The 27,053-nt window shown below is 39.5% G+C and overlaps 1 protein-coding gene across 3 annotated transcripts in view; it reads right to left on the bottom strand.

The window, feature by feature from the left end:
- SNAPC3 (small nuclear RNA activating complex polypeptide 3) overlaps positions 1–21,437 on the bottom strand; it is a 41,050-nt gene extending 19,613 nt beyond the window's left edge. For all 3 annotated transcript variants that reach the window (XM_046664066.1, XM_046664067.1, XM_046664069.1), the window contains exons 1-4: positions 21,110–21,437; positions 20,348–20,425; positions 8,433–8,517; positions 260–364 (exon numbers count right to left, since the gene is read on the bottom strand). In XM_046664066.1, the coding sequence (XP_046520022.1) occupies positions 260–364; positions 8,433–8,517; positions 20,348–20,425; positions 21,110–21,426 (585 nt within the window). In that variant the 5' untranslated portion in view covers positions 21,427–21,437. The remainder of the gene's footprint in view (positions 1–259; positions 365–8,432; positions 8,518–20,347; positions 20,426–21,109) is intronic.
- Between the last annotated feature and the right edge of the window lie 5,616 nt (positions 21,438–27,053).

The following is a 27,053-nucleotide window of genomic DNA, read 5'->3' as shown; positions in this document are numbered from 1 at the left end:
CTTCTAGTGCAGAAATCAAGTATATATTCCAACACTATAATCAAAATCATATTTATCAAGAGATTATTTGAAACTTGACCTTATTTATGATATTCATTATTAAAACAAACAACCCAAAATTACAGCCAGCATTTCAGATAAGACAGCATATGCCTGCATTTATTTTGAGTCCCCAAGGAAGGTGATTCTTCAAATAATCAAATGCTTTGACAAAAGTCACTCATATTATCTGTGAAATTCAAAAGATTTTACTACTCACCTTATGAAAAATAACAGGGTACAAGATATTCACAGACAGGATAAGCTCCCCTTCTTCAATCATGTCTGCGGGATTTTCAGGCTTTTTTCCTATGGCATGTGACTCCTAAAGGAGGAAAACGCATTAATAAGAGACCTTAAAATCAGACGCTGTGACCCAGATGAGAGGCAGTGTGGAATAATGGCTATACGCAAGGGCTGGAGTCAGACAGCCCTGGGTTTGACTCCTGATTCTACTTCAAGAAAATTGTTAAAACCTCCCTAACCTTTAGTTACATATTCTGTAAAAAACAATAAATATTTATTTTACAGAACTCTTGCTGGGAATGTGTACGTAAAGACTCTAATAAGATTTTTGGCAATAAGTGCTTAGCAACTGATGATAAAACAGAGCATCAACTAATGTTGGTGTAATGCTGGCACTTACAACACTTTTACATGCCTCCTTTCGTATTATTATGACATACTTTTGACACATGAAGCTCAGAGGTTCAGATTTACCCAAGTAAATCAGTGAGTTAGGATGCAAATACAGATTCGTTTGACTCTAAAACCTCTGCTTTTTACAACGTTGTCACATCTTTAATACATCACCCTCTTTCATATGTGTTTAATAACTATAAAATGGGAGCCACCTGGATGACTGGATAAGAAATAAAGGTACAAAAGATGTTTTAAAAATAAGTGGAAGTGACATCACACATAATGGCATAGTAGGAAGGTCTAGGGATCAATTCCTCCACCAAAGCAACCAATAAGATGGAAAGGAAGATGGAAACCAAGTATTTTGAAGTCTGGACCTGATCAGACTCTTATATCAACCAGGGGAGTGCTTGATGAAGGGATAAGCTGCTGATCTTCCACAAGGAAGCAGAAGGTGCCAACCAATGACCACCCCCCATTCCTCAGCTCCATCACAGGAGTGTAGATAGCAGCCCATGTTCCTGGAGCAGATGGCTGAGGCCAGGACAGGCAGTGGGGACCTTGTTCTCCAAAAACTGGGGTTGTGTGTTTTGGTTGGTCTGGCGATGACCTGAGGGCCTGGTGCACACACCTGCCTCGGTTTTGGCCCTCTTGTCAGCAGTGGCTTCCCCTAGGAGCAGCTATTGGAAAATTTAAAGAAATAGGGCCCTTTTTTTTCATTTGTGGAGGCAGACATTTAAAGAAATCTTGGCCAGGTCTCTGGCTGACCACAGAAATAATGAAACAGAAACATCAGTGACTATACACAACAAGGAACACACACATTGGAAAAATAGTTAGGATAAGTCACAGATACCTCTAGCCCTCAATAAGGAAAAAAGCATACTCAGAATGTCCAGTTCTCAATAAAAACTTATAAAACACACAAAGAAACAGGAAAATATGGACCATTCACAAGAAAAAAGAATTTGACAGAAACTACCCCTGAGGAAGCCCAGACACTGAAATTACTAGTCGAAGACATTAAATCAACTGTCTTAAATATACTCAATGACCTAAAGGAAACCACAGACAAGGAACTAAAGGAAATCAGGTTCTTCAATACGATTAACAGCTGATTTCTCACCAAAAACCATGGAGTCAAGGAGGCAGTGGTTTGATATATTTAAAGCCATGAAAGAAAAACCCTGTCAACCAAGACTATACCTGGCAAAACTACCCTTCAGGAATGAAGGGGAAATTAAGACATTTTCAGATAAACAAAAGCTGAAGGAGCTCGTTACCAGTAGACTTGCCCTATAAGAAATGCTAAAGAGAGTTCTTCAGGCTGAAATGAAAAGACCTTGACAGTAACTTGAATTCATATGAAGAAACAAAGAACACCGGGAACACTAACCGCAGAGGTCTATGTGAAAGCCAGAGTCGCTGCACATTTGGCTTTTAACTTTTTTTCCAAAAGCAAATGCATGAAACAATATTTATAAATTTATGTTAACAGACACATAATATATAAAGGTGTAATCTGTGACAGTAACAATATAAAAGGGAAGGACTATATGTATAACAGAGTATCTATGCTTCAGGATACTACTGAAATAAAGTTGGTATTATTAAAACTAGCTTGTTATAATTTTAAGATGTTAATTGTAATCCCCAAAGTAACCACTAAGAAAAAGTAGGACGTATACAGAAGGAAAGAAGGGAAACAAAACAATACACCATAAAAATTCAACTAAATACAAAATAAGGCAGTAATGGAGGAATTGAGGAACAAAAAAAAATATACATACAAACAGCTAAGTTCAGAAGTAAATCCTTATCAGTAATTACTTTAAATGTAAATGGACTAAACTTTCCTATTAAAAAGGCAAAAAGACTGGCAGACCGGATTAGAAAAAAAACTTGATCCATCTATACACAGTCTACAAAAGACTCACTTTAGATATGAAGACACAAAGAGGTTGAAAGTAAAAGAATAGAAAAAGACATTCCATGCAAATAATAACCAAAAGAAAAGCTAGGATGGCTGTATTATTGTCAGACAAAATAGACTCTGAGTCAAAAACGGTGACAAGAGACAAAGAAAGACATTACATATAATAAAAGGTACAATCCAGCAAGAAGATACATTAATTATAAACATATATGCAGCTAACAACAGAACTCCAAAATATATAAGGCAAAAACTGAGATAAATGAAGGAAGAAATAGATGGTGCTATAACAATAGTTGGAGACTTCAATACCCTATTTTCAAGAATTAGTAGAACAACCAGACAGAAAATTAATAAGGAAATAGAAGATTTGAACAACACCATAAACCAATGAAACCTAACAGACACAGAGATCTTCCTCAACTTACGATGAAGTTACATTGAAATAAAACCATTGTAACTTGAAAATATCTTAAGTCAAAAATGCACCTAACGTGCCAAACACCACACCTTAGCCTAACCTATCTTTTTTTTGTTGAGGAAGATTAGCTCTGAGCTAGCATTTGTGCCCATCTTCCTTTACTTTACATGTGGGACACCTGCCACAGCATGGCTTGATAAGTGGTGCTTAGGTCCACGCCTGGGATCTGAACCAGTGAATCCCTGGCCACTGAGTGGAGCATGCGAACTTAACTGCTACGCCACCAGGCTGGCTCATGGCCTAACCTATCTTAAATGTGCTCAGAACAATTACATTAGCCAGTTGGGCAAAATCATCTAACACAAAGCCTATTTTATAATAAAGTGTTGAACATCTCACAAAATCTATTTTATAATAAAGTGTTGAATATCTCATGTAATTTATTGAATACTGTAACAAAAGTGAAAAAGAGAATGGTTGTATGGGTACAGAATGCTTCTAAGTGTATCAGTTATTTAATTATTGTGTGACTTAATTAATAATTGTGTGACTGACTGGGAGCTGTGGCTCTCTGCTGCTGGCCATCATCATGAGAGAGTATCATACTGCATATCACTAGCCCAGGGAAAAAAAATCAAACTTCAAAATTTGAAGTACTAATTTGAAATACAAAATTTGAAGGTTTCTACTGAATGCATATCACTTTCACACCATTGTAAAACCAAAGAATTGTTAAGTGGAACCATCGTCAGTCAGGGACTGTCTGTATACAGAATACACCCATCCAACAAAAGGAGAATACATTCTTCTCAAGTGCACATGGACCATTTTTTAAGACAGAGCACCAACTCTTAATAAATTTAAAAAGATTGTAATCATAAAAATTATCTTTTTTGATCACAATTCAATGAAACTAGAAATCAGTAAAATGAGAAAATCTGAAAAATTCAGATATGTGGAAATTAAATACCACACTCAAACAACCAATGGGTCAAAAAAGAAATCACAAAGGAAATTAGAAAATACCTTGATGGGGGCCGGCCCCATGGCCGAGTGGTTAAGTTTGTGTGCTCTGCTTTGGTGGCCTGGGGTTTCGCCGGTTCAGATTCCAGGCGCAGACATGGCACCACTCATCAGGCCACGCTGAGGCAGCGTCCCACATGCCACAACCAGAAGGACTCACAACTAAAAGCATACAACTATGTAGCGGGGTGCTTTGGGGAGAAAAAGGAAAAATAAAATCTTTAAAAAGAAAAAAAGAAAAGAAAATACCTTGAGACAAATTAAAATAAAAACGCAACATAAGAAACTTAATGGGATGCAGCGAAAGCAGTACACAGAGGAAAACATACAGCTGCAAACACCTACATTAAAAAAGAATAATCTCAAATCAATATCTAACTGTATACACTAAGGAACTAGAAAAAGAAAAGCAAACAAACCCAAAGCTAGCAGAAGAAAGGAAACACTCAATACTGACTCAAGAAGAAACAGAAAATCTGAATAGACCTATAACAAGGAGACTGAATTAGTAATTAAAAATCTCCAAACAAAGAAAAGCCCAGGACTAGATGGCTTCACTGGTGAATTCTACCAAACAGTGAAAGAAGAATTAACACCAATCCTTCTCAAAGTCTCCCAAAAAATCTGAAGAGGAGGGAATAATTCCTAACTCATTCTGGGATCAGTATACTCTGACACCAAAGCCAGACAAAGACACTACAAGAAGACTACAGACCAGTATCCCCCATGAATATAAATGCAAAATCCCTCAACAAAATACTAGCAAACCAAATTCAGCAACATATTAAAAGAATTATATACCACAACCAAGTGGGATTTATCCTCAGGACGCAAGGGTGGTTCAACACATGCAAATCAATCAATGTATTACACTACAGGAACAGAATGATAGAAAAAAAAGTATTTCAATTGATGCAGAAAAAGCATTTGAGGGGCTGGCCCCATGGCCGAGTGGTTAAGTTCGTGTGCTCCGCTGCAGGTGGCCCACTGTTCCATTGGTTCGAATCCTGGGTGAAGACATGGCACTGCTCTTCAAACCACGCTGAGGCAGCATCCCACATGCCACAACTAGAGGGACCCACAACGAAAAATATATAACTATGTACCGGGGGGCTTCGGGAAGAAAAAGGGAAAAAATAAAATCTTTTTAAAAAAAAAAAAAAAAAGAAAGAAAAAGCATTTGACAAAATCCAATACCCTTTCACAATAAAAACACTAAATAAACTAGGAATAGAAGGGTACTTCCTCAACACAAAAAAGGCCACATATGAAAAACCCACAGCTAAAATCATACTCAATGGTGAAGGACTGATAAGGATGTGCACTTTTGCCACTTCTATTCAACATAGTACTAGAAATTCTAGCTAAAACAATTAGATAAAAAAAGGAAGAAAGGGAAAAAGGAAGGAAGACAGAGCAAGGAATCAAATAGGAAAGGAAGAGATAAGGGGCAGCCCCATGGCCGAGGGGTTAAGTTTGCACGCTCTGTTTCAGCAGCTCAGGCTTTCACCAGTTCGGACCCCAGGGGCGGACATGGCACCACTCATCAGGCTATGCTGAGGTGGCGTCCCACATAGCACAACCAGAGGCACTCACAACTAGAATATACAACTACGTACTGGGGGTCTTTGGGGAGAAGAATAAAAAAAAGATTGGCAGCAGTTGTTAGCTCAGGTGCCAATCTTTAAAAAAAAAAAAGAAAGGAAGAGATAAAGTTATCTCTCCAGATGACATGCATGATCGTCTATGTACAAAATCCTAAAGAATCCACAAAAAACCTGATAGAGCTAATAAACAAACTGAGCAAAGTTGAAGGATATAAAATCAACATACAAAAATCAGTTGTATTTCTATACACCAGCAATGAATAATTTCTAAAGGATATTAAGAAAACAGTTCTATTTAAAATAGCATTGAAAGGAATAAAATACTTAGGAAAAAATTTAATGGAAATGAAAGACCTGTATGCTAAAAAAGTATAAAACATTGCTGAATGAAATTAAAGACAATCTAAATAAACTGAAAGACATCTCTTGCTCATGGGTTGGAAGATTTAGCATTATTAAGACGACAAACCAAAATGATAAACAGATTCACTGCAATCCCTATCAAAATCTTGATGGTGTGGTGTTTTTTTTTTTTTTTTCTTGCAGAAATAGAAAAACCTACCCTAAAATTCATTTGGAATTTTAAGGGAACATGAATAGCCAAAACAAATTTGGAAAAAGAACAAAGATGGAAGACTCACATTTCCCACTTTCAGAAATGACCACAAGCTCCAGTAATCAAAACAATGTGGTATTAGGATAAGGATAGACCAACGGAATAGAATAGAGAACTCAGAAATAAACCTTATACGGTCAACTGATTTTCTACAAAAGTGCCAAGACCAATCAATAGGGAAGGACAGTCTTCGACAAATGGTGCTGGGAAAGCTGACTATCAATATGCAAAAGAATGAAGTTAAAACTTTACCTTATACCATACATAAAAATTAACTCGAAATGGATCAGAGACTTGAACTAAGAGCTAAAACTATAAAACTCTTAGAAGAAAACATAGGGAAAAATCTTCTCATTGGATTTGGTGATAGTTTCTTAAGTCTGACATGAAAAGCAAAGATAAAAGAAAAAAACAAACTGAAGTTCATCAGCTTTTAAAACTTTTGTATATCAAAAGACACTATCAAGAGAGTGAAAAGACAACCCATAGAATGGGAGAAAATATTTTAAAAGCATATATGTGGTAAGATCTAGTATCTAGAATGTACAAAGAAAGACCTCTTACACCAAAATAACAGAGAGACAAACAACCCAATTAAAACACTGGTAAAGGACTTGAATAGACATTTCTCCAAAGAAGATACACAAATGGCCAGTAAGTGTATGAAAAGATGCTCAACATCACTAATTATTAGGGAAATGCAAATCAAAACCATAATGAGACATCACTTCACACCCACTAGGTATTATCAAAAACCAGATGGGGCTGGCCCCGTGGCAGAGTGGTTAAGTTTGCATGCCCCACTTCAGCAGCCAGGGGTTTGCAGGTTCAGATCCCGGGCGCAACTTAGCACCACTCATCAAGCCATACTGTGGCGGCATCCCACATGAAACAGAGGAAGATTGGCACAGATGTTAGCTCAGGGCCAATCTTCCTCTCACACACACACAAAAGAAACCCCAGAAAAATAACAAATGTTGAGGAAGATGTGGAGAAACTGGAATCTCTGTGCACTGCTGGTGAGAATGTAAACTGATGCAGCTGCTGTGGAAAACAGTTTGCTGGTTCTCAAAATGTTAAACCTAGAATTACCATATGACCAAGCAATTCCACTCCTGGGTATATACTGAAAAGAACAGAAAACAGACTCAAACAGATACTTGTATACTAATGTTCACAGCAGTGTTATTTATAACAGCCAAAAGGTGGAAATAACCCAAATGTACATCAACAGATGAACAGATAAACAAAATGAGTTATCCATACAATGGAATATTATTCAGCCACAAAAAGGAATGAAGTTCTGATACATGCTACAGCCCCGACAAACCTTTAAAACATTATACTAAGTAAAATAAGCTCGACACACAGAAGGACAAACATTGCATGATTCCACTTACATGAGAGATCTACAATAGACAAACTGATGGAGACAGAAAGTCGAATAAAGGTTTGCCAAGGGCTGGGGGAAGGGAACACGGGGAGTTACTGTTTAATCAGTATAGAATTTCTGTTCAGGAGGAGGAGAATGTTCTGGAAATAGCAGTGCTGGATACACAGCATAGTGAATGCATTTAATGTCACTTAATTGAATACTTGCAAATGGTTAAAAAGATAAATTTCATGTTATTTAAATTTTACCATAATAAAAAAAATGGCAGTGACCAGAGATGCCCTTATGCACTATCAAGTGCCCAAGACAGCATCTGGCACGTGGCAGCTTCTCGAGAATATGTGCTGAATGAACCCATCATGTCTACTAACACTTAATTCCTCCTTACTCATCATCTTAAATCTTTCTGAGGATTTACACAAGAGATGATGGATTAGCAAAGAATGTGGCTAAACCAAAATCAGGAACAGATAAAAATACCAGGAGTAGGGTGGTGAAAAGGCACGAATTTAGCCTAATACAGAGAGTAAAACCAAATTAAAAGCAAAAATAAAGGCAGCAATCTGAAAGAGTCAAATATGCCATGATTTGAATTCTGTAGGTCTTTTTTCCTACTAGTTCCCAGTCCCAATGAAGTTTCTCTAGTTTGTTTTCAACTAAGCATGTCCAGTATAAAGCCACCATACCGTCATCATTAACACCCAGTTCCAGAGAGGTTGTTGTTTTGTGGGAAAAGGTGAAAAAGATGAGACTCTTACCATCTCGTAAGCAAATGTTTCTTGTCTGCAGACCCGATCTATTGTTATGGTTTCTTCCCGATGTTCTAGGAGCTTCTTTCTAACCCTGTTATAGACCCAAGAAAAATCAAACTTCAATATTCTTTACTGGATCTTCCCAAGTATCCTTAAAATTTAACTTTTTATTTTGAACTACTTTTACTTTATACTTAGAGAGAAGCTGCAAAAATAGCACAAAGAGTTCTCGTATCTCTCTCACCCAGCTTTCCATATGTTAACAACCCACATGATCAAAGAATAATTATCAAGACCAGGAAATTAACATTAATACAGTGTTATTAACTATAAATCTTTTTTGAATTTCACAAATTTTTTAATTTAATGCCTTTTTTCTATCCCAGGATCTATGCAGGACACCACAGTGCATTTTTTTTTTGGCGGAAGATTAGCCCTGAGCCAACATCTGTGCCCATCTTCCTCCACCTCATATGCGGGACTCCTGCCACAACATGGCCTGTCAAGCGCTGCCATGTCTGCACCCAGGATCAGGTCCGCCGAAGCGGAACGTGTGCACGCAACCGCTGAACCACCAGGCCAGCCCCCAGATTGCATTTCTTATTTCTCCTTTCCCCTCCAGCCTTTTGCAGTTCTGCAATCTCTCCTCGTCCTTCAGGACTTCGATACATTCAAAGAGCTCTAAGAGTTACTTTGTGGAATGTCCTTCAATGCGGGTTTGACTGCTGTTCCCTCACGAGTACAGTAAGCTGATGCATCTTTGGCAAGAATATCACAAGAATGATGTTGTCCTCCTCACTGTATCACGGTAAGAGGTTCATGATGTTAATATTAGTATGTCTTATTACTGGCAAGTGTTTACCTTGGAAAAGTTCCTATCTGCCAGGTTCCTACACCAGAAAGATACTTTCTTTTCCTTTATACTTGCTAAGTATTTGAGGGAAGATACTTTGAAACTATGCAAATCTTACTTCTCAAACTTTCACCCAGGAATTTTAGCATTCAAAAGTAGTTTTGTCTGCAACATTTATTACTGTGCTATATGCCTAATGGTGTTTATCTATTTCCCTTCTACATTTCTTCCTTGACCTTATGAGGAAGACCTGTCTCTTTCCTCCCACTTACTTATTTGATTATTTATACGAGTCTGAACTCATTGAAATTTATTTTATTCTCCAGGTTAAAATCTAATACTATCATTATTTTGTTGTTCAAATTCTTCTAGCTTTGGCCATTAGGAGCTCCTTCAATTTAGCTCCTGTACTTTCAACAAGCCCTCATCTTTTTTTTTGAGCATTTCCTGTCCTTACTTTCTGGTACCATAAGATGCTCAAGGCTCACCCTGTCTCAGCCCTGGAATCAATCACTTCTCCTAAGAGCCCTAGTTCCTTCATTGGGAGAGGTGTTTATAGAGATGAGGGGTTCTCTGTGCTACTGCAATCACAGCTTCCAGGCCTCTCAGCAGAGAGATGTAGGAAACATACATAGGTATGCTAACCCACACATGTACAAATATCTGTATTTGTCTATTTGTCATATATTTAAAATCATAAGTTTATACTGATACTTCTAATCCCAAACAAAAATCACAGGATTGTTTAGCCTTCAACCTTTCCTTGTTTATAACTTCTTTCTCCATAAGTGAAAAACCCAGCTCCTATTATCTATAATCTATTAACTTATTTGTTCAATTCTACAAAATATAGTTTCAGAATTGCTAACCTACCCCTGTGAGGAACACTAACTCATGAGCAGTTCTTTTTGTCTTCAGCCTTATAACACCGAATCAAGACACACTTCTGTACAAACTTAGTTCTTCCTTCCCTGCTCTCTTCAGTAGTGTTGTTACTCATTTGGAACACAGTTAGGCTCATTGGTTAGTTTTTGTATTCTATTTTGGGTTCCACCACCCCCATTCTGGTTGGTTTTAACTGATTACTTTTGGGGTGTGTGAAAGATATGTGAAACATTACTATGGTTCTAAGAGTCAGAGTTATAAAAAACATACATACTCAGAGAAGTGTCATTCCCTCTTTATCTCTAACCTGTTCCCTTTCCCTTTTTTTCTACCCCTTTCCCACCACCCGCTGTAGGCAACCAATCTCTATAATTCTGGTTTATCCTTTCCATTTCTTTTGTTCAAATAAGCAGATACCTGTGTATTTTCTTATATCCCTTTCTGTATCAATCTGAGTTCAATTAGGAGAAAAAAACCAAACAGTAATTTGAACAGAGAAAGCTTAATCTAAAGTATTATTAACTTTAACAGAGGATTGGAGAAATGAGGGACTGGCAAATAAGAGAACTCTAGAGAACACAGGAACAGGAGATACAAGGATTACCCTACCCCTTGGACTGAGAAAGAGTGCCAAGGAAGCTTCCCTCTCCTTCCACCAGGACTGAGATCCGGACCTGCCGGACAGGCCTGGCTGACACTCACTTGACGGCAAAGAAGCTAAGCTGCTGCTCCAGCAGGGGAACCTGCTAGAAATCTGCCCTCAAAGGTGGCAGGAAAAGCTATTCAGAGGAGGTGTCAAGGTGAGAGGAGCAGCAGGAAAAGCTGCTGGGCCAGGGGTGCTACCGCTGGGTACTGCAGGAACTGGGCAGGGGGACACTGTGTGTGCGGCAGGACCCTGCTGAGCCAGCACATCGGACGGGGAAGCAAAATCCTTTCCTCCTGCAAACTCTCTCCTGCACCATTTACCGACAAAGCTTAATACTGTGGCAGCCGGCAAAAGAAAAATATGTAAAGGGCCAAGGCCCATTTTTTACAGAGCAGGCAAACAAGGTAAATTTATAGATGAGAGCCAATATAAACTGATACCTGGTGAATCTTCTTTCTTATATGAAGGGGAATATACTTGTGGGCTTTGCTCTTTTCATGCAACAGTATTTCCTAGAAATCCTCTAGTGCTTCATCCTCCCTCATTCTTTAGTAGAGCTGCACAATACTCTGCTGTGTGGACGTCCTACAGTTTGTTCAACACTCTCCTATGTATGTGTATTCATGGTATTTCAAGTATTTTGCAATTACAAACAATGCTGCAATGAATAACCTGTACATCATGTATTTTCATATTGTTGGAAATGTGTCTTCAGTATAGATTTCACTGCTGGGTCAAAAGATAAGTGCCTACGTAATTTTGTGTTAGGCATTACCCAATTTTCCTAGAGAAGGGTAGTACCAACTTGCATTTCCATCAGCAATGTCCAAAAATGCTTGTTTCCCCACAGCCTCATTAGAAGAATATATCATATTTCTTGATTTGTGCCAGTCTTGATAAACGAGAAAAATGTATCTTAGTGTCATTTTAATTTGCATTTCCCTAATTATGAATATGTTTGAACATTTTTCTCATATCTAGGAGTCATTTTTCTATGTTTTTTGTGTATGAAATATTGGTTCATGTCTTTTTTCATTTTTCCATTGGGTTTTTGGTCTTTACCCCTCAACTTTCAAGTTCTCATACATGAGGAATATTAGCTCTTTGTAGTATATGTTATATTTTCTTCAAGTTTGGCAGCTCTCTTTTGACTTTGTTTATGGTGTTTTTTTGTCATGCAAAATTTTTATGTTGTCAACTTTATCAATCTTTTTCTTTTATTACATCTGGATTTAAATTATACTTGGAAAGTTTTTCACCATACCAAGGTTTGTATGTTTCATTCTTTACATTTCGATCCCTTGATCCCTTTGGAGTTTATTCTTTTGTATAGTGTCATACTAAATTTCCGTATGTCTTTGAATCTAACTGGATTTTCTCTTCTATTTGTCTATTTATGAGCTAGTACCCACTGTTTTAACTATAAGAACCTTGCAGTATATTTTAATATCCGGTAAAATGACTCACCCTCACAATTTTCTCCCCCCCAGGCAGAGTTTTTCCTAGTTATTCTTGGGGATTTTCCATATGAACTTTATTATCAACTTGTCTAACTCCATAAAATAACCAATACTTTTGGTATTTTTATTGGAATTGTACTTAATTTATATGTTAACTTAGGAAGAACTGACATCATTACGATGTTTAACATTTCTATCTAAGAACAGAATATCTTTTGATTTTTTCAAGTCTTTTTCTGAATCTTTTGGGAGTGTGTTAAAATTTTCCTTACCTAAGTTTTACACATTTCTTGTTACATTTATTCCCAAGTATTAACTTTCTTTTTGACTACTGTAAATGGGATTTTTTTCTACCATTATGTCCTCTGATTATTCATTCTTTGTATCTATGAAGTCTACTGGTTTTTATATACCAATTTTGTAGCCTGTTATTACACTAAATTCTTTTCTTGTTTTTCTTGTTTCTTGTCTGTTTTAGCATTGACTTTTTTTTGGCTTTTCCAGATATATTATCATATTTCCAAACAGAGCTAGTTTTTCTTCTTTATATATTCTTATGCTTATAATTGATTTCTCTTGTTAAACTGCATAGCTAATACTTATAGTACAATGTTACAAAGAAGTGGAGACAATAGGCACACTTGCCTTGCCCTAGATTTTTGTAGAAATGCCTGTACTGCTTCTCTGTTAAATAAGATACTAACTTTACAATTCAGGTATATCTCTTCTGCCTTGTTGGAACAGCAGCCCTCCAATTTCTATTTCCCTGAAAGTTTCTATCATGAATAGGTGTTGAATTTTATTACAGGCTTTCTCAGCATCTCTGGAAATAATCAAATGATTTTTTTTCCCTTAGACTCATTAATATGGTATATATTAATAGATGTCCTAATAGTGAACCAGCCTTGCATTCCTGGAATACACTTGGTCATGGTGTATTGTTTTCCTAATATAGCACTGGATTATTTGCTAATATTTGCTGAGTGTTGAGTGATACTAGTCTCAAGTTTTCTTCCTTTGTCATGTCTTTATCCAGTTTAAGTATTGGTGTTACGCCTGCCTCATAAGAAGAATTAAGCAGTTTTTCTTCCTTTTCAAGGCCCTAGAGCAACTGGGACTATCTGGTCTTTGAATGTTTAGTAGAATTCTCCCGTGAAACTATCTAGACCTGGAATTTTTGTGGGATAGTTCCTTAAATAACTTTGTTTTTCCACAGAAATTAGTCTACTTAAGTTTCTCCTCTAAAATGGTTAATTTCAGTAATGTGCATTTCCCTATAATATTATCCATTTCATCTAGGTTTTCAAATTTATTTCTACAGAGCAGGGATCAGCAAACTTTTCCTTAAAGAGCCAAATAGTAAATATTCTAGGTTGTGAGCCATATGGTCTCTCTCATGACTCTGCAACTTGCCATTATAGTACAAAACCAGCCACAGACAATACATAAATAAATGGGCAGACCTGTCCCAATAAGCCTTTCTGTAAAAATCGGCCAGCCAGTCAGTGGGCTATTTGCCAACTCCTGCAAAGTAGTTTCTCACAATTTTCAAAATTTGTTTCACTGGTTGTTTCTCCCTCATTTTGTATATTTGTAGTTTCTTCCACTTTTTTCCTTAAGTTAACCAATGGTTTACCTATTTTATGAATTATTTTCTCTTTTTTTTTTTTGAGGAAGATTAGCCCGAGTTAACTACTGCCAATCCTCCTCTTTTCGCTGAGGAAGACCAGCCCTGAGCCAACATCCATGACCATCTTCCTCTACTGTACATGTGGGACGCCCACCACAGCATGGCTTTTGCCAAGTGGTGCTATGTCCCCACCTGGGATCTGAACCGGCGAACCCAGGGCTGCTGAGAAGCAGAACTTGGGAACTTAACCACTGCATCAGCCCCTATGAATTATTTTAAAAAGGCAAGATCTTGATTAATTAGATCCATTTTTTTTCTGTTCTTTTCCTCATTAATTCCCGCTTTTATCATTATTATTTCTGTCCTTTTATTTTCTTTTGGTTTACTTTATTGTTCTTCCTTAGTTTTCTGAGCTAGAAATTTAATTCACTTATTTGTATTATTTCACTTTTTAATAGACTGTTTAGGGCAATGACTTTCCCTCTAATAACTGCTTTAAAAGTATTCCTTACCTTCTGATATGTGGTGTTTTCAATGTCATTATTTCTTAAAAATTCTGTAATTTCAGTGTGTATTTTCCCTTTTGCTCAGGAGTTATTTAATAAGTTTTACAATTTCCAGGTGTAACAGTCTGATTTTTGTTTTTGTTAGTAAATTCTAGTTTTATTATGTTGTGATCAGAGAGTGTTGTTTGTAGTATTCCTACTTTACAGATGTTACTGACGTCTCCTTTGTGACCTAATATACAATCAATTTCTGTGAATATGCCATGTAGTCTCTATAATCAGGTTGCAAATTATATAATTATGTGTGTATATATCCCTAAGACATATCCTACTTATTATGTTATTTAGAGCTTTTATCTCCTCGCTTATTTTTTAAACATTTGATCTGTCTTGTGCTGAGACTGGCATATGAAAGCGTCCTACTGTTATTGTGTTTCTTGCCTCTCCTAGTTTTGTTTTATAATGTTGGTTGCTCTATTATCTGGTGTACATATATTTATAACTATTCTATTTTCATTGTGGTTTGTGGCTTTTAGCATTAAAAAGTGTCCTTTGTCACATTTAATGTTTTAGGGCTTGAATTCTAACAGTCTGATATCAGGACTGCTAGATCTGCTCAATTTTTCTTTCCATTTATCTGATATACTTTAGCCCAAGTTTTATTTTTAAAAGATTTTATTTTTTCCTTTTTCTCCCCAAAGCCCCCCGGTACATAGTTGTATATTCTTTGTTGTGGGTTATTCTAGCTGTGGCATGTGGGACGCCGCCTCAGCGTGGTTTGATGAGCAGTGCCATGTCCGCGTCCAGGATTCGAACTGACAAAACACTGGGCCGCCTGCAGCAGAGCGCGCGAACTTAACCACTCGGCCACGGGGCCAGCCCCCCCCAGGTTTTATTTTTAAATAAATCACTGAATCACTTTATTTTAGATATGTCTGTTGTCTCTGCAAAGTTTTTGTTTTGTGAGCTGAATCCAAACCCTTTTTGATAGACTGTGTAAGACTGAGGCCTTTGGTCTCAATTCTATCACGTTTTCTTTTTTTTTTTAAATATTTTATTGTAGTTATTTTTTTTAAATATTTTATTGTAGGCTTTTTTTTTTTTGAGGAAGATTAGCCCTGAGGTAACATGTGCTGCCAATCCTCCTTTTTGCTGAGGAAGACTGGCCCTGGATGTTGCTGAGCAAACATCCGTGCCCATCTTCCTCCACTTTATATGTGTGACGCCTACCAGAGCATGGTGTGACAAGCGTTGCCATGTCCATATCCAGGATCCGAACCAGCAAATTGCAGGTGGCCAAAGCGGGACATGCGCACTTAACTGCTGCGCCACCTGGCTGGCCCCATCACATTTTCTAATTACACATATTTCATTCTATTAGTTGCCTTCTTCATTATGAGATATGTAGTTTTTGATGGTCTATTTTCTAGAAATTGAGAGAGGTTTGGTATTTGTATATTTATTCCAGTGGCTACCTTCATACTTACATATTTTTTAATGTTCTTCATTACCCATTTACTTATTTAACATTTTACTATGTAGTTTGTCAAGGTTGGGGGGACATTTTCCCCCCAGTATTCTTTAAAACCACCTAATGCCCACACATTATCCTCTTCCTAGTTTCTCACCCCATTTTTTTTAGATGCAGTCTTCTATTTTGTTACAGTACATGACATCTGTACATTAGCCTTCCATTCTCATCCTTACTCTATTAGTCATTTTGCTGAAAATTTCCCAGACATCATTTGGTTGGATGAAGCTCATCCTCTGGTGTATTTGTAAGAAATGGCTGGTGGGTGCAGAATTACGCAAGTCCCTGTATGTGAAAAACTTTTTTCTATAGCCTTGATGTCTGAGGGGAATCTCAGCTGGAATAAAATCCTTGGTTCACACTTTGAGCTATCAGAAAATCCCGCTCCACTGTGGCCTCCTTTGTACGTCTGTTTTGCAAAGTATGATACTAATCTAATTCTTTTGCTTTGTAAATTATGTGTTCTTTTTGCCTGGAAGCCTTGATAATTTTATCTTCATCTCTGAAATGTAATAGTTTTAACTAGGGTATGTCTCAGAGCTGATAATTCTGGGTTAATTTTCCCAGGTACCTAGTGAGCCCTCTTAATTTGTAGAATCAAGTTTTTTTCCAATTCTGGAATTTTTTCTTAGACAATATTCTTAAATATTAATTTTGCTCAATTGCTTTGTTTTTCTTCTTCAGAGACTGACAATATGAATATATTTTGTCTTCTTTGTCTGTCTTCCATTCCCACTACTTTCTCTGACTCATTTAATGTCTCCCTTTATGGCATTTTCAAACTCTTGCTTGTATTCATACTTTCTTCATTGCCTCTTGTTAAATTTGTGTCTATTCTCCTTAAGAATCTCATAATTCATGAGATAATTTTGTCTTTTTCTTCCATTTCCTGAGTTCCATCATTTTTTTTCATTTCTTCTGTTTTTCTTTTCTATTCTTAGTTTTAAAATTTCAGATCCAAAGTGTTTTTATATCCTCAAATGCTTGTTTCAGTATATTCAAATCCTGTTTGGAGTGCAGAGTTAGACCTTTCTTGTTTCCTAGTTATTTTCTGGGGGAAGGGAGGATTTCCTCAGTTAATTTGTGTTATTTCCGGATTTCCTCAGTTAATTTGTGTTATTTCCTGATTATCTGCAATAAATTCTCTATGGATTTTATTTCTTCCTATTCATTTTGTGATACTTGTGGGGGGATGGTTTAAAAGATTTCTAGTTTACTGATACCGTTTCCTGTCATTCTAACAAAGCCCAGGTATATCAGAGTTTTCTTTTTTGTTGTTTGTTTTGATAGTAAGGTAAGAGAGTCCTCCAATTTTATGTTTCTCTTTATCTTGAAGGACTCGAAAGTTTCCCCTTTTCATCCTTCAAATGGCACAGTGAACAGTGCTTTCTTAGCCAGAGAAGTGAGAGGGATGGGCAGGCTAATTTACCTGAAATTAGTATTGTATTAAATGTAATGTTGTTGAAGCTTTTGGAATGACAGATAAGTTTCAGTAGCATCCATGTGGTAGCAATTATCTCCTATTCCTAGGAATTAAAATCTTCTCTTTAAGTAGTCAAAAAATTTCAGAAGTGCTGAAGGTAAGTTATTTAGCTTGCTATGGATTAAGGAGATCGGCATACATCAAAGGAGAATCAACCCCTATCAACTGCCTTTTTTTCCCCTTACATGCATAAAATGAGTCAAGTAGCTCCTCTGATAGGCAAAAGAAAAAGTGCTAGAAATTGATTTATTTTATGCCATAATCAAGGGATCATATACTTAGGTTTTGTCTTCATTTTTATGTTTTTAAGTTATTGGTGCAGAGAAAAAAGGAAGGTTTAGAGAAAGAACATAGAGATACAGATTTTGACTTTTGGCACAAGTCTAATTTACTTGTGGCACTGTTAAGATTAATATTAGTCAATTTTTTTTTCCCTGAGGAAGACTAGCCCTGAGCTAACATCTGTGCCAATCTTCCTCCACTTTTTTGTGGGTCACCCCCATAGCACAGCTAACAAGTGGTGTAGGTCTGTGCCCGGGATCCGAACCCACAAACCCCAGACACCAAAGCAGGGTGTGCCAAACTTAACCACTATGCCATGGGGCTGGCCCCAGTCATATTTTAAATATAATAGTTTCAAAGTATATCAAAATAATCCTAGCTGAGGAATGCTGTACTAACTCCTTTTACATTATATTGTATATATATTTCTACCCATATTCCCTATGGAAGAGACTAGAAGACAACCACGGAGATGTAGTTGATCTAGTAATGGAAAACAGCCAGAGGAAGCAATGTGGAAAGTAGTCTATAATTACTATTTAACATGGCTTAATAAAATCATTATAAACCAACTAGTATGTTATTAACTATAGTAAAAAAAGTATGCTTTGTTTACAATTATCAGCAACCTTCTTTTATTTAAGCCAATCTCTAAAAATCACTTCCCTAGGTTTATGAAAGCTTCATTTATTCCACTCATTCTACAAATATCTACTGACTCCCTATTATGTGCCAAAGTTCTTGGAACTGGGATATAGTAGTGTACATGACACATGCAGCATATAGAACTTTTAAGTTTAGCTAAGACGACAGAAAATTAAACAAGTATATTATAAGTGTGATGAATATTTCAACAGGGAGGTAGTATCGGGGGCTATATAAGCAGAAAGTGGACCTAAATGGAGTCCTTAGTCCTTCAGCTAAGACTGGAAGGATGAGCAGAAGGCAGCAAGACCAGGGGGATAAGGAAGAGAGAGTGTTCTAGGCAAAAGCTTGGAGTGAGAGAGCACATTCCAGGAACTGAAAACAGCATAGTGTGGCTGGAGTACTGCAGAGATAGAGGTGAAAAGATCAGCAAGATCCATTCCACAGGGCCCCTCGTGAGCCACTTAACTCAGGACTTTAGCCTAAGAGCCACTGAAAGGTTTTAAGAAAGAGAGTGACACAATCAGATGTGCATTTTAGGGAAATTCAACTAATCAATCAACAATAGTTAAAGAGAACCAATTGGAGCAAAGCAGTACAACAGGCTTAAAGGCAACACACGATGGAGGAGTTTGGATTCTCAATGAGCCTTCAAGGACTTTAGAAATGTTAGAAGATTTCTAGATATTACAAGTGCATCTATTCCCTAAGGGAGAGAGCTGGGTTGTAGTAATATGGAAAGGAATCTTAGGGTCTCAAAGATGGGGTAGGTTTTAGATGGGAGAGGAGCCATGTACATCCTGAGCCATTTCAAAGAGAAAAGTGGTTGAAAATAAATCTGGAAAGGCAGATTTGGGCTCTATGTGGAAGACTTCAAATATCTAAGTAAAGAGTCTGAAATTTATCCAGGTAGGAAAGGTAAAGCCATTGACAATTTCTCAGCAACAGAGCCTGCTCAGGTGATAGCATGATGGATAAATCAGAATAAAAAAAAAGACCAGACCTAGGAAAGACAGGAGCCTTTCACGGTGCTCCAAGTGCTGCTGATGTAAAAATCAGCAGTGGGGATAAGGGAAACAGACTTGGCAGTTACTACAAAAGAAACCAACGTAGACTTGAAATACCTTCCTGAATTTCTAAGGTAGACAATAGAAGGGCAGGATCAAGGATGACAACAGAGCTGAACGGTGTGAAGCCAGGTGGGCTACAAACTGGAAATTATATATCACACGCATAGTTTCTCTATAGTAGTATTAGCATAAAGCAGTGTTTCTCAAAATGTGGTTGGCAGATCGGAACTGATCTCTGGGCTATTTGTCTTCCAGTCAGGACAGAAAACGAGAGTAAGCATTTAGAAACATTTATAGCAATATGACAGCAATTTCACTGTGGAATTTTTTTTTTTACTATCGAATTTAAGAAAAAATTTGGACTTTTATTGTGTTTGTCTTTTCATTCCATTTTTCTAATAATTCATTTTCATCCTATTTTACAAAAGTATAGATCTGTCAAAATTTTAAAAATAATAAAACTGGTCCTTTCCCACAGATAGTTTGAGAAGCACTATCAGAGTATTTAGCGGGCACCTGAAACCTAGCTAAGTGGGTTAACTGTACCTTTGTAAACGCACACTCAAAAACAGACACAAATTTGAATGTGGACTGCATATTAGAGGGTATGTATTTACTGCTAATTTTCTCAAGCGTAGTAATACCACTCTGATTATGCAGGAGAACGATACTTTTAGGAGCTATATGCTGATGTATTTAGGGGTCAATTATCATGATGTGTGCAACTTACTGAATGATTCAACAAGAGAAAAAGACAGGAGGTATCTCAAACACATACAGCTAAAGCAAATATGGTCAAATGTTAACAATGGCTGAATTTACGGGGTGGGTTTATAGATGATAACAATACTATACTTTTAACTTTTGAATAATATAATGTTGAAAAATATTTAAATAAATAGTACATCATAAAAGCAAAGTCTTCCATACCCCAAAGTCACTAGGTCAGTATCCTCTGGGATGACTTCCGGATCCTCGCCTTCTTCAAGGCACTGCAGTTTATCGAGGCTAAAACAAAAACGAGAAGCAATCATGCATCTTGTCCATAGCGAGTCAGGGCTGTGTCCTAAATACATCAATGAATAATTAAGAAGTCATAAAATCCAGCAGGCGGCTCACAGGAGGCCAGTTCAAGGCAATGATTTCTGTGCCAACATTCTACAAAGAAAAGAATAAATGGCCGGTTGAAGGTGGCCAACACTGTTAAATGGAGAAAGAGCTCGTTAAAAGTTATTTTTATATTTTTCACCCCAAATAAGGTACTTTTGGGGAAAACTTTATTAATAGCATACCCGGGAAGTCCCCCAAAGAGACCAGTTAACCAAGGTTTTAAAACTCCTCTGATTAACTCTCCTTCCAGCCTATTACCAAAGCTCCTCCATTGTCAAAGTGTCTGTCAATGGTAGATACACCTCGCTGTTACTCTGCTTTTCTATACTAACAAGCACTTTAAAAATTAGCGAATAGGAAAATTAATCTTTGATGCAGTTCTCTCGTCCCTTCACTCCAACTCGCAGAAATTGTGCGTTCCGATCACGAGATCTGGTTCTGGCAAGTGGAAGGCTCTGAAGGCTCCCCGCTACTCCCACGAGTAAACGACCGGCCCTCCCAAGGATGAGTCCCAGGGGAGCGCAGGAGCAAGGCTGCACCCACTTGGCCCCAAGAGCAAGAGCCCCTAGGCCCCGCACTCACCCGCACACCGCTCTCAGCTCCGCTGCCGCCTCCAGGTTGCAGCCCAGATCCCGGGCCACCGCGGCATCCTCCCGGCCGGCGTCGGCGACCCCTCGGCGCCCGGGCAGAGCGGGTGCCGGCGGCTCCTTCAGCGACAAGTCCCCTGACCCGCGCAGCCGGCCACGCCACAGCTCCCCGAAGGCACCCACGTGGAAAGCGCGCGTGTTTAGCTCGGGAAGCTCGTACTCTGGAAAGTTGCTGCCGCCAGCGCTGGACATGGGATCCTGTCTGCCGCCCACCCCGCCGCACGTTGGGCCACCCCGGCTGCTTTCAGCCATGTTCGCCTCACTCCTTTCCCTGCACAAGCCGGGCGATCAAGGCCTCGCGGAGCGTGATGGGACTTGTAGTTGCGCGTGGCCCGCGCTGGCAAGCAACTGGGCTGCGCCGCCGAGCTTCAGACACTACGTTTCCCAGCAGGCCCCGCGTCGGGCCCGTCCCCGGGCGCGGCCCCGCGAGGCCCTGAGCGCAGGGCTGAGCGCATTGTTCTCCGCTCGGGGCGGCTCGGGGGCGGTTGCGGCTCTGCTTTCTCCGCAGCCTGTCGGCCTTGGTGGCCGGCCCCTATGGTTCCGTAGCGTCGCGCTCGGCTGGGCAGGGCGTCCTGGCCACGCCCTTCGGTCCTGCTGTTTGCTGTCCTCGGCCCGGGGTACGAGACTTTTCCTTGACTCCAGAGTTCGTGGGCTGCGCTGCTGCCTCGCTGCCCCAGAGCCTGAGAGCCGTGGAGCGAGGGCTGAGCCCAGGGACATCACCGGCCCTCCAGAGCCGGTTCCTTCAGAGCCTCCCCAACGCCCGGGGTGCACCTATATACCTTGTGCATTGCTGTCGGCACACACAACAGTGCTTGTTGAGCGTCTGCTATGTATCACTGTACATGATTAACCCTAATGTGTATTTTTAAACGCCGCCCTGCTGGTCTGGTGGTTAAGATTGGGCGTTCTCACTGGGTTCCTTTCCCGGTCAGGGAACCACACCACCCGCTGCGTTGTCATACTGTGGCGGCTGTGTGTAGCTGTGATGCTGAAAGCTGTACCACCGGTATTTCAAACACCAGCAGAGTCACCCATGGTGGACAGGTTTCAGCGGAGCTTCCAGACTGAGACAGACTAGGAAGAACGACCTGGCCACCAATTTCTTTAAAAGTTCACCAAGAAAACCCTACGAATAGCAGCGGAGCATTGTCTGATAAAGCACTGGTCTGATACAGCACGAGAAGGTGAGAGGATGACCCAAAAGAACAGGCAGGGTTCTGCTCTACTATACACAGGGTGTTGCTGGGAGCTGGAATCTCTCATGGCACCAGCAACAAAAGTATTTTTAAAAATCACATCTGCCTTTCCAGGTAGGGCCTATCATCCCTATGTTGCTGCTGAAGAAGGAATTAACTGCTAGGAAATAGAAGCAAGATTGGCACTCAAACTGTCTTGCTTCACATGGAACTTCCTCCATCTCTCAGAGGCTCTAGAGGCGGTACCAGGACATACAGAAGCCCTGGTTATTTATTTATTGGGATAGACTTCATATATCATATACTTCACCCATTTAAAGCATTCATTCAATGGTGTTGGTATATTTACATAGTAGTGCAACCATTACCACAATCAATTTGAGAACATTTTCACCACTCCAAAAGAAACCCTGTATCTTTTAGCTATTACCCGAGTCTTCCCAACTCCTCCAGTCCTAGCCAACCACTAATCTTTCCGTCTCTTAGATTTATGTATTCTGAGCTTTTAATATAAATGGAATCGTATATGTGGTCTTTTTGTGACTAGCTTTTTTCCCTTAGCATATTTTCAGGGTTTATCCATATTGTAGCATGTATGAGTACTTCTTTCCTTTCCGGGGCTGAATAATACTGCATTGTATGGACATACCACATTTTGTTTATCCGTTCATCAAAAGGTTGTTTCTACAATTATGAATCCTTATTCACTGCTACGAACATTCATGTACAAGTTTTTGTGCAGACATATTTTCATTTCTCTTGGAGATTGATCTATCTAGGAGTGAATTCCTGGGTCGTATGATAATGATATTAAACCATTTGAAGAACTGCCAGACTGTTTTCCATCAGCATTGTATGAGGATTCCGATTTCTCCATGTCCTTGCCAATGCTTGTTATTATCTGACGTTTTTGTGTGTGTGAAGAAAATTGGCCCTGAGCTAACATCTGTGCCAATCTTTCTCTATTTTGTATGTGGGATGCTGCCACAGCATGTCTTGATGAGCAGTGTGTAGGTCCATGCCTAGGATCTGGACCGGTAAACCCTAGGCCACTGAAGCAGAGCATGAGAACTTAACCACTACACCACCGGCACAGCCCCTGTCTGACTTTTTGATTATAGCCATCCTAGTGAGTGTGAAGTGATATCTTGTGGTTTTGTTTTGTATTTTCCTGGTACCAAATGAGATTGAACATCTTTTCATGTGCTTGTTGGCCATTTATATATGTTTGGAGAAATGTGTATTTAGGTTGTGGGGGATCAGAATTGGCCACCCCAAAATGTGTCTCTTTGGCGTAATTATTTCTAAGGACAAAAGACTCTGAAAGACACTTTGACCTTCTACCCTAACCACCTAAAAGAATTTAAGATAGAAGATCTGTTCCAGGAAGGAGATAATACTAAAAGATAACTATAGTCTGATATAAACAAGGTGTGGTAGACAGGGAGGAACCTAACAAGGGCTTTTTAATCAAAGTCCCCTCCATCTCTCACTGTCTTTGCAAGGCATGGTCAACATTTATCATTTACCTTTCCATCTCCATGTAAATTACCTTCCTCCCCTTTGAAGTCCCAAACCACTGCCCCCAACATCCTCCTTTGTCTTCAGCTGAAGATAGTATTTAAGGTAGTAGCTTCTGCCATTTTGGCAAGTTACGGTTTTCCTGGATTTCTCCCACGTATACATGTTATTAAACTTAGTTTGATTTTCTCCTGTTATTCCGTCTTGTGTCAATTTAATTCTTAGACCAGCCAGAAGGATCTAGAGGGTAGAGGAATAGTTCTTCCTCCCCTACAGAGTCCTCTGTGCACTTTTAAATTAGGTTATGTGTCTCTTTATAGGAGGCCTGGTATTTATCAGTACAGCGTGGTAGGAGACATCTGTTGTTCTTGTCTCCCTAGTGTTCTGTTTCTTAGAACTGGCCTTCCCTGCTCCTTTGGCTCTTCCTGGGGCTACTAATCATAGAAGATCCCTTCCCATTCTGGCCACAGTGGTTGGCTCAAAGATGAGCAAGTGACTCAACTAGAGCCAATCAGAATCTTCCTCTGGGATTTTGTCTATAAGCTCAGAAATTCTCCCTCTGTTCTGAGGACCTAAGGATCTACCCTAGACACGGGCTATAGAAGAGTTATAAGGAAGAAAGCCAAGAGTTTAAATAAACACAGACGGAAGATGGAGAAAGAGAGAAGTCACATGACTTGGAGTGGTTGAGGCCATCTTCTCCCCTAGACTTGCCATCATGTAAACCAGTAATTTTTTTTTTTTGAGGAAGATTAGCCCTGAGCTAATATCTGCTACCAGTCCTCTTATTTTGGCTGAGGAAGACTGGCCCTGAGCTAACATCCGTGCCCATCTTCCTCTACTTTATATGTGGGACGCCTACCACAGCACATGGCTTGCCAAACGGTGCCATGTCTGCACCTGGGATCTGAACCGGCGAACCCTGGGCCACTGAAGCTGAACATGTGCACTTAACTGCTGAGCTACTGGGCCGGCCCCAGTAATTTTTTTTTTTTATCTTAAGCTGGTTTGTGTTGGATTCTCACAACCTGAAGACAAATAGTCTTCCATGGCCTGTAAGACATGGTCCAAATCCCTCAATGGGGGCAGCTGTTGCTCCAGAGAATGAGGTCACACTTCAGGTGCAGGAAGTATGACATATATTTGGAGATTTAGTAACTTTGGCTTCAGGAGTGGAGACCACAATGGTTCCTGGGTAGCAGTGTCTAGGGGCAGGACTAAATGAGCATAGCAGGGGAGTGTGGTTCATTGTCACTGTGAGGTGTGGCGTTGGGGAACAGCAGCTCAAGAGGCATGGATGGCAGGGATCAGTGAGGAAAGAAAGATTAGTGGTGAGCGCCCGCAGGAGTTACGACAACATGGCAGTCAGTTGAATCTTATCATCAGCGGCCCCCCATTGAGAGAAGGCTGAAGGGGTCCAGAATATGCCACTGTGACATAAAAATTATTTTAAGTTGAAGGCATTTAAGAATAAGCTTTTTGGGGCTGACCCCGTGGTGCAACGGTCAAGTCCGCACATTCTGCTTCTCGGTGGCCCAGGGTTTGCCGGTTTGGATCCCGGGTGCAGACATGGCACTGCCTGGCAGGCCATGGTGGCAGGCATTCCACGTATAAAGTAGAGAAAGATGGGCATGGATGTTAGCTCAGGGCCAGTCTTCCTCAGCAAAAAGAGGAGGATTGGCAGCAGATGTTAGCTCAGGGCTAATCTTCCTCAAAAAAAAACAAAAAACAAAAAACAGTATTCAGACCAAACCCACACGTGGGCATCTGGCCTGTGGTCCATCAGTTTGTGAGTCTGATCTACTATCTCTGAAATCCATCCAGTTCCCAATTATGTAATCTCCCATGTGAACTTTCAGCTTGCTTTCCAAAGTAATTCTACCATGGCCCCAACACCTCCTCTTTCAGAATTAGACTATAGGTACCTGGAAGCCTCACCTAGAATTGAAATCGTATGTTTCCCACGACTTCAATGTTGTCTGTCCAAGTTGTATTTGCATCCAGTTCTCTCTGATGCCTACATCTTTCCCATAGATAAATCATGTATTTTATTATTCTCCTCTGGCTTCAGCTTTTTTTCGTTGAGTGTACAATTGGCCTAGATTTTTTATTTTTTTCCCTTTTTCTCCCCAAAGCTCCCCAGTACATAGTTGTATATTCTTCGTTGTGGGTCTTTCTAGTTGTGGCATGTGGGACACCGCCTCAGCATGGTTTGATGAGCAGTGCCATGTCTGCGCCCAGGATTCGAACCAACGAAACAGTGGGCCACCTGCAGCAGAGCACGTGAACTTAACCACTCGGACACAGGGCCAGCCCCTAATTGATCTAGATTTTTAAAAATAATTTTTGGATAGGCAATAGCCTCACATGGCACATAATTTAAAAGATGCAAAGATCATGCAGCAAAAGTCTCATTTTTCCCTTTTCCTCCAGCTATAACAGTTTCCTCCGGTTAACAGTTTCTTCTGTATCTTTCCCGAGAAATCATAGATAAATATATTTTTTGCACTAGTGGTAGCATTCTATACATGCTGTTCTATATTCCATACGTCGTGTTTTCCATGTAAGGTTATATCTTGGACATCCTTTTATCTTAATATATAGAGAGCATCCTAATTCTTCCTCTGTATAGATCTGTCAAATTTCTTCAACTAGTCCTCTTTTGAAGTACGCTTAGGATATTTGTAGTCTTTTGCTGTTACAATTAATGTAGCAATGAATAATCTTGCAAGAAGTCATCTTGCTCATGGATATCTGTCCTCTGGTCCCAGTTAAAAAGTCTATTTAAAAATTTTTCTTTTGTACTCTCTTGGATCACTCACCCTGCGAGAAGCTAGCTGTATGTCCTGAGGACACTCAGACAGTCCTATGGAGAGGACAACAGGGTGAGGAACTAAGAAGAGGCCTCTGACCAACCACCAGCACTAACCCTTCAGGTAGGTGAGGGAACCACCTTGGAAGCAGACCCGCCGGCCGAGTCAAGCCTACAGATGACTGTAGTTCTGCCGATACTTGACTACGACTCAGGAGAGGCTGAGCTGCAACCATCTAGCTTTCCTACTTCCAGATTCCTGACCCGCAGAAACCGTGTGAGATAATAAATATTTATTGTTTTCAGCTGCCACATCTTCGGGTAATTTGTTACACAGCAATAGATAAGTA

This window comes from Equus quagga, chromosome 6 (genome assembly GCF_021613505.1).
Source record: "Equus quagga isolate Etosha38 chromosome 6, UCLA_HA_Equagga_1.0, whole genome shotgun sequence".
NCBI lineage: Eukaryota > Metazoa > Chordata > Mammalia > Perissodactyla > Equidae > Equus > Equus quagga.
Note: the sequence above shows the minus strand (reverse complement) of the source record. Positions and strands in the feature narration are given on the sequence as shown.